Genomic DNA, 7,949 nt, shown 5'->3' with positions numbered 1-7,949 from the left:
GGGGTGCTGGAGAGGCCGGGGGGAGGTTGGGCATCCTCCCCGGAGTGCGCTGATACTTTGCAGCCTTGCTGGAAGCACCCGGGCTCGGCTCTGCTCTTGTTTTCTCAGATTCGGCTGTGTTTACTCCCAACACGAGTGACCGCCGAGCCGCGGTGCCTCGGCAGCAGCTTTGCTGGCGGTGGCACGGGGAGGGTGAGGCCATGCTGCTGGCTGCGTGATGCGAGATCCCTAAGGAAAGAGCCGCTCTGGGTTTCCCATGGGATCCCACATGGGATGGGATGCCGCGAGCGATGGGTGCAGCACGACTTGCTCGTCCTTCCTGATCTAAACCCCCGTGCTGAGCGTCAGCCAGAGTCCCCCAGCATCCTAATGGGAAGGACCAGGATCCACTGGGATTAATTGGTGTTTGGGGAAGGGCTGAGCCACAGGCGCAGGAGGGTTTCAAGGCCAGGTGGAGGATGATGGGCAGCAAAGGTGGTGCAGGATTGGCCATGGAGAAGGAGGATGGATACGCTGATCTGTACCGGTGGCTCTGCTGAAGGAAAGGGGACAGGGAGCAGCCGATGTTGGGACCAGCCGGTGTCCCCATATCCTGGGGGAGGCACAGGAGCAGCTCGGCCATGGTCTGCCTCCAGCTCGGCAGACTCGATACTCAGGGAAGGAGGCTTGAAATGCACCCAGCTGCATCCCACACGGGCCGGTGGCAAAGGGCACGAAGCCTGGCTTTGGGGTGCTGCATAAAAAAACAGGGAAAATGTCTTATTTCTGGCAGCTCCTTCCCACCAGGGAGGAGACAGTTGTTGGTCTGCAGGGCCTGGTTTGACCACCAGTGAAACCAGTGGGTGTGGGGCAGCGCCAGGAACGATGCTATAGTGAAGGTTCTGGTGCTGGTCCCACCTTAGTGCCCAGCCCAGCGAGTCCAGCTGCTCTGCCCGCGCCAGATAAAGATGGTTTAATTAATCACAGATCATTTCTGCAATGTCCCCCCATTAACCTCCATAGCAGACTAAATAATAACTCATTAAAGGCATTTGAAGATTGCAGGAACAGGACAGTTTACCAGCAACCCCATTGCTCTTTGGCTCTAAACTGGGTTAATCTGTCATCTCTCCTCTCTGGACCAATGGGTCCCTTGTTACACATTAAATGGCTACTCCAGGGAACATGGCCAGCCTGGAGCTGGCCCTTCTCCTTGCTTAATGCTAAGGCCACCAAAACCAGGGGACAGCATAGAGGGGAGAAGAATAGAAGCAGGTCAGCGGGCTGAGAGTGAGGAGTGCGAAGAGTTACAGGCAGGAGGATGCACGAGCAAGTGTTCAGTCTCAGGAAGAAAAGTAAAAAGATGTTTGTTGTTCTAACCCTCTCAGGCTTGCTGAACATCCACCAAATCCCAGCCACGGCCCCAAGAAGACCCTGCAAAGCTCCTGACTGGTTGCATAGAGAGGTGGGAGGCTTTGGGATGGCTGGTTGTGTGTTTCCCCCCTCCCAGGCATCCCCCATATTAAGTCCATGCCATGCGCACAGCTCGAGTCTCTACACGGGCATCTCAGGGGTCTCTGCACATAGGATGGGGGTCTCTGCATGGGAAGTGTGGGCACTACCAGACCTTCTTCCCCCCCTGGGAACACCGTTGTTGGAGGAGCAGCTCATTTACCTTTGGCCTCGTGGCCGGAGGCGGCTGCTTGTTTGCGAGCCCAGAGCTCGCTGGGCACTCAGCGTCCTGGACAAAAGGCCCGTACTCAGCATTTCTGGCCACCGGATGGGAAAATAAAGGTCTTCCTCTCCCCTCTGCTGAGAGACCTTTAATAAGGGACAGAGGGACCTGGCTGCCGCCTCTCACCCCACTGAGCCGGGGGCAGCCCAGGTCAGTGGCTGAGATTTGGGAGGTCGTTGGGTGCGCACTAGTTTTAATTTGGGAGGCTTTGGGGGGGATTTAGCAGGCTCATCCTTGCTGCTGTCCCAGGGACCTAGTCACACACACAGAAACAAAACCCAGCAGTGACTTTGCTTCCTTTCATAAGCCAGTTCCCCGCATTTCACCACAGGCACAAAGGACACAGTGTCTCCCCCAGCATGGGAGGGACCCCTGGGGACTTGGGGCTGGTTGCTCAAGTGGTGTCACCCCTAAGCATTGCACACTTGCTTTCCTTGATGTCCCAAACTGCTATTGAGGACATTACAGGGGCTTTCTGTAGCGCTTTAATTGGGATCTCCCATGGAGAGGTATCTGCACAGCTCGCGCTCCAGCCTTGTCTTCCCTTGTTTACCAGGGAGACATCACGCCTTCACCAACACCCATCCATTACAGAAATCACTGCAACGAAGAAGGGCCCAGCGCTGGCAGCATGTCCATCCCGCTGCTTTGCCCCTAGAGGTGAGGAAATTGCTTTTCTTGTAAGTACATGAGCTGAGAGAAAGAGGGGAACATGGAGGGGCTGACTGTCCCCCAGGAGCCCTTGTAATCACGCACTAGGAGACCAGGGCTGGACAGCCCTTCCTGGGACTGCCATGACCTCTAGCACTTTGCTTCAGGGATGGGATGGGATGGGAAGGAAAAACAAAGCAGGGAAAAAAAGGGGTAAAATGCCCTCTGCAGTATTTCACTGCAGGAGGCAGGGTGGGAAGGCAGGCTGACAGGGGGGCTGGCAGGGAGGCAGACCCACTTGCAGGGACCCCCCTGGACTTGGCAGGATTTTGGGTTTGTCAAACCCTACTTTACCCCTGTCAGGGAGAACAGAGCCCATGGCTCCTGCCTAGGATGGAGGAGGTGACGGCTCCTTTTGGGGTGACGCCTTCCAGCCACAGGGTTCATCCTTAGCCCATGGGAGAGCACTGCCCAAATATCAGGGCTCTCCTTGGGCCGGGCACATTAGCCCCATCATATATGCTTTTCCAGGTGAGCTGTGAACTCCTGTCTCTGAAATGAGGAAAGCTCAAAACTACTTTTTTTTTCAATACCTTTTTTTTCTCCCAGTTGAGCCTCTGACATGGTCCCATGGCTCCAGGACATGGAGACTTAATTAATCGGTCACTGCAGGGAACAGTGATGACACGGTGCAAAGGCAGGAGGGAAGCCTGAGCTTGCATCCCACTCCATCCCCACCGAACGTCCGTGTCTTTTCCAGAGGCACCAATGCTCTCTCACCCTCAGCACTCTCTGCTCTGACTGGTGTCCGTTATCCAGTCTCGGTACGCCCTCAGCTGGTCACAGAAAATGCTGGGAAAGGGAAGAAAAATATTTCATACCGTTTTGCCCTTGCATCTCACAGCACCTGTGGGTGCATGGATGTTGTCCGGACCCACAAGGGCACAGGAACTGAGCCCACTCCCTGGATGGGGGATGCTGGTACCCGGGAATGCCCTGAAAGCATCAGTGGCATTTCTCCCTGGATGGGGGATGCTGGTACCCGGGGGATGCTGGTACCCAAGAGATGGCCTGAAAGCATCACAGCATTTCTCCCTGCGCAAAACTCTGCTCCTGGGGCAGGAGTCACAAGCTTGGCATGTCCCTGGGGGTTACAGAGCAATGCCAAACATCTAAATACATATGCAGTGAGTCCAAAGGTGTGAAACCCCTGAAAATAAAACATCCAGGCTGCAGCTCGGAGCACAGTCAAGTGACAAGTGGCTGAGCTGAAGACAAACTTACTCCATTGAACTTCGAGCATGTGGTTGCTTCACCAGCAAAATTCAGCAGCATGAGCCACAGCACGTCGCCACAGCCATAGGGTTCACACTTGGTATGTGCTTGATGTTGGCAACAAGTTTCCTCTTCGAGCAGATGTAGAATTTCCTGGTTGAAGGGACAGGGACACCAAGACTGATTTTTGCTCCTGCTGCTTGTGGGCTGCCCCCGGGTGCCAGGGGAGAGAGAAAAGGGAGCGAAAAGTGACCCAGGTCACGAAAATGGTCAGAGGACTAGAACACCTCTGCTATGGAGAGAGGCTGAGGCAGTTGGGGCTGTTCAGCCTGGAGAAGAGAAGGCTCTGGGGAGACCTTATTGTGGCCTTTCAATACTTAAAGGGTGTTTATAATAAAGAAGGGGACAGACTTTTTACCCAGTCCTGTAGTGACAGGACAAAGGGTAATGGTTTTAAATTGATAGAGGGTAGGTTTAGATTGGATGTAAGGAAGAAGATTTTTACAGTGAGGGTGGTGATACACTGGACCATATTGCCCAGAGAAGCTGCGGATGTCCCATCCTCGGAAGAGTTCAAGGTCAAGTTGGATGGGCTTTGAGCAGTCTGATATAGTGGGAGATGCCCATGGCAGGAGGGTTGGACTAGATGACCTTTGAAGGTCCCCTCCAACACAAACCATGCTATGAATCCAGTGTTTCATTAATGATTTCACTAATGTTGTGTGCAGCAGGACATAAGCAGCTTGCTATTTGAAGTCAGCATTCCCTGCCTATATATACACATTCTTTTGGGGGAGAGGTTTGGGTTGAAGCGCATGGTTTCAAGCGGCACCTGTGATACCACAACCCCTCACACAGACGCTCCAAGACAACATACAGAGTTGCTGATATACCTGCAGCCACTGGACAGTGATCAGACCTCAAGCAAGAATGCAGTCCAAAAATCCTCCCCCTTGGGTACCCCGGCTTTTAATGTGTCTTACCCTGAAGAACCCACCTGCATCTCCCACCCAGCTGGTACCAAATGGTCCCCATGCTCAGAGCAGCCCTGTCCCCCAGCACCCTTCCACTTCCTCCTGTGATATAGACCTCCTTGAGCCTTTCTGGGGGGGCTATCTTTCACCCAGGCCCTAAAAGCCCGTGGTCAAGACACTCGAAGGGCAGGACTTGGGACCGCCAGCTCTGAGCACTGGTGTATTTGCAGACAGCCAGATCTCAAAAGAGGATTTCTGCCCAAGAGGGGATGGGACAAGCCCAGACAGATGCAGGGTGACGTGATGGGGGATTTTTAGCAGCAGCACATCTGTCCAGGTTTCAGAGACCACATTCAACACCATCAGGTGTCAAACCCCAGAAAAACAATGCCGTTACCCATATAGTGAGCAGCAGAGGGGTTTTTGTTAATAATGAATTTCACGGGCATAGAAGGAAGACAAAACCAAGCTGCAGTCTAGTTAGAGAAGGGTTTTTTTTGAGTGTGACAGGACTAAGTTAACACAGTTAATGAAATGGATCAGAGACAGAAGAACAGGACTCCAGGAGGGCACGTGTGGTGCCTTGTTGGATGAAGACAGTGCTTAACCCAGGCTCTCTCCTCCCACCCTCCTGCAAATGTATGCACTTTTAAAGATAAAGCAGAAGACCCAGACCACACGTGAAACTTTTAATGATTGTAGATCCAGGTGGAGAAAATCTGAAATACAGGGTTGAGATAGAAGACTGCAGGAAGGTTGCCGTCACTGAGCACAGAGGGACACTGAGCATTTCCAGGGCACGCAGGGGATGCCACTGCACTTCAAATAAGCTCTCTTGCATGAACACATACTGCCGATCAGCTGCCTTCTAGAAGGGCAAGTCTATAAGCACCTGCTGGAACCTGATGAAAAATTGAGGATAAATCCCCACAAATAATTAAAAGAACAACCCAGGAGGGGCTCAAGCCCCAGATCCAGGCTTGGACCCAGAACCTGCAAACAGGAACATGGCATGAAATCAGGGCTGTGTCTCAGATGTGCTCTAACCTGTGCTGCGCTTGTACACAGGTTCATGTAAGGTGGTGCCCCCAGCCAGGCACCCAAAATTCCCATCTCCTGTGCAGCCAGCTCCCCCTCCTCGTGATTTACTGCCTTTGTGCAAAAAACACAGGGACAGGTTTTGCTCCACATTGTAACGCACAAAACTCGCACAGACACAATCCCAGAACTGCAGCAGAGTCTGGACAAGCCACTGGTGAGACGGGAGACAAACATCAGGGCTCTGGGGTGACAGTCACGTCCTCCGGCCCCAGGAATGGCTCTTTTGCCCTTTGGTGACTTGCTCAAGTGCTGAGCACAAAGCTCCTGTGGGGCAAAGAGGACAGCCACAGGGATACTGAGCTCTAACTCTACTGTTGGCTTCTTTGAGACTTCCTGGGATGGCTTTCTGACCTGGTTTTGCATGCCTCGGTACTTCCTTGGCTTGTACACACTCCTGCTCAGGAGAGCTTTAAGCCTCCGTGCCCATTCCTTTGGAAAAGCCACCTCTGCTCCCCCATCCCCAGCAGCTCAGAAATCCCCGTTCCTGATGGCAGGTGCCCAGAAGGGCTCAATGGCTATGGTGCAGCAAAGCAATACCTTCCCCCCATCCCTATCGGGGCACTAGGAGTATTTATAAGGCACCCAGAGGTCTTCTCCTGAAAGCTGCACAGCACTCAGGACTCAAACACAGTCACCAAACACACTGGGGGCACCCAAGATGTGGCTCAGCAGAAAGCAAAGAAGGAAGGCAAAGGAGGAGGCGAGAGTAAGTCAGATGTCGTAGAAATCCACGTGGGCACCGGAGCTGAAGGTGTCCTCCTCCAGGAGATTCACCAGCTTCTGGGCTGACACAGTGCAGTCTATGAGCTGCCCGCTCTCCTGCAGGCTTTGGAAATACTGACGCATCTCAGGGTCTCCGGTCTTAGTCCGAGCCAAGAGCTGCATGTCCGTATCCAGGGGACCTGGAGAAAAAGCAACAAAAGAGAAATCACATAAGGAGAAGGCAAAATCTGGGGCTCATTTTCCCTCTGCATCTGGCACAGCTGCAGGAATCTTTTATCCACAAAGCCAAGAGAAAATTAATAGCAATTGATGAGTTCCCCTCCTCACCTGGGGCATAGTTGAGGACACGGACATCAGGCTCCTCGAGTGCCAGCACCCGGTACATCATGTCCCGGGAAGCCTTCCCACTGCAGTACAGCGCCCAGTTCTTGAAGGGCTTCACAGCACAGAGCGAGGAGATGTTCACCACCGTCCTGCTCGAGCCTGGCCGCTTCCCGAAGGCTTGCAGGGCGGTGGAGGTGAGGCAAAGCGCGGAGGTGACATTGAAGGCAAAGTAGCTGTTGATTTCATCTGGGTCGGTGAGGTCCAGGAAGGATTTGGAGATATCTCCCAGGGAGCCTAGGAAGGAAGGACAAATGAGTTAGAGATGGGTTCAACAACACAGCAGATCCCTTTTGCTCCTACATTTCCATGTGCAACACACTATTGCAGATAAAAGCGAGCAGCTTTGCTGGCCCAACTTCTAGCAGGGTCTCACAGCAGAGTAAGGAGCTCAGCACAGCCCAGCTCTGCTCATCCCTTTCGGGTCACCTCCTGAACCGACAGCAGTGACACAGGACACAGACCTGCCCTGCCAATCCTCTGCCAAAACAAACAGCTCCCAACCTCCAGCCCGAAGTACAATGTCCCTGCAGGCCACCACGCGCTCTCCTGCATGTCCTTTTTTCAGGATAATAGAAGGCCTAACTCCTGTAGCACCCAATACCTGCTGGAACGCGTGGTCCTATTTATAGTGACAAGGGGTGAAAAAAGACACTAAAACCAACAGACATTAAAGATTGCAAGAGAAGGACCCACAAGGCAGAGCTGGAAGTTCTTCTGAAGGTTTGTCCTCAGGGAGCAGAGTGGTAGGATGGTACAGGAGGGCAACCAGTGGGTTCTACACCATAAGTAACTGGTAAAACCTTGCGAGCAACAAAGCACCGTGGTCCCGGCAGCGAACCATGCCTGCTCTGCTCCCCAAATTCATTACTTTAATGAAATAATAAGATCCAGACAGGGTGAAATCCCCGCTGCTCCTTCGGTTATTTACTCGGTCCGGTTACTCACTGGCACCCAAAGCACCGATCGAGCCTCGGCTCTCAGCCACGGCAGAACCAAGGGAGAGCTCGCCGGGGCCGAACCCCGCTGTTCCGGGGGGGCGGAGGGCAGCGAGGCCGGGGCGGGGGAGGGGTGGGGTGGTGGGTACGACGAGACGTTGTTACCGGCGTTGTTGATGAGCAGCAGGCGGC

General features: G+C 53.5%; 1 protein-coding gene across 1 annotated transcript; it reads right to left on the bottom strand.

Annotated features, from left to right (window-relative positions):
• Positions 1-6,426: 6,426 nt before the first annotated feature.
• Positions 6,427-7,947, bottom strand: SPR (sepiapterin reductase (7,8-dihydrobiopterin:NADP+ oxidoreductase); the record flags this gene model as incomplete). Its single annotated transcript, XM_009879850.1, has 3 exons — positions 6,427-6,617; positions 6,766-7,056; positions 7,923-7,947. Coding segments are annotated over 3 exons (507 nt in total), but the record flags the coding sequence as incomplete, so codon positions are not given.
• Between the last annotated feature and the right edge of the window lie 2 nt (positions 7,948-7,949).

This window comes from Charadrius vociferus, unplaced genomic scaffold (genome assembly GCF_000708025.1).
Source record: "Charadrius vociferus isolate BGI_N301 unplaced genomic scaffold, ASM70802v2 scaffold502, whole genome shotgun sequence".
Taxonomy (NCBI): Eukaryota; Metazoa; Chordata; class Aves; order Charadriiformes; family Charadriidae; genus Charadrius; species Charadrius vociferus.
This window is presented reverse-complemented; position numbering and strand designations above follow the sequence as displayed.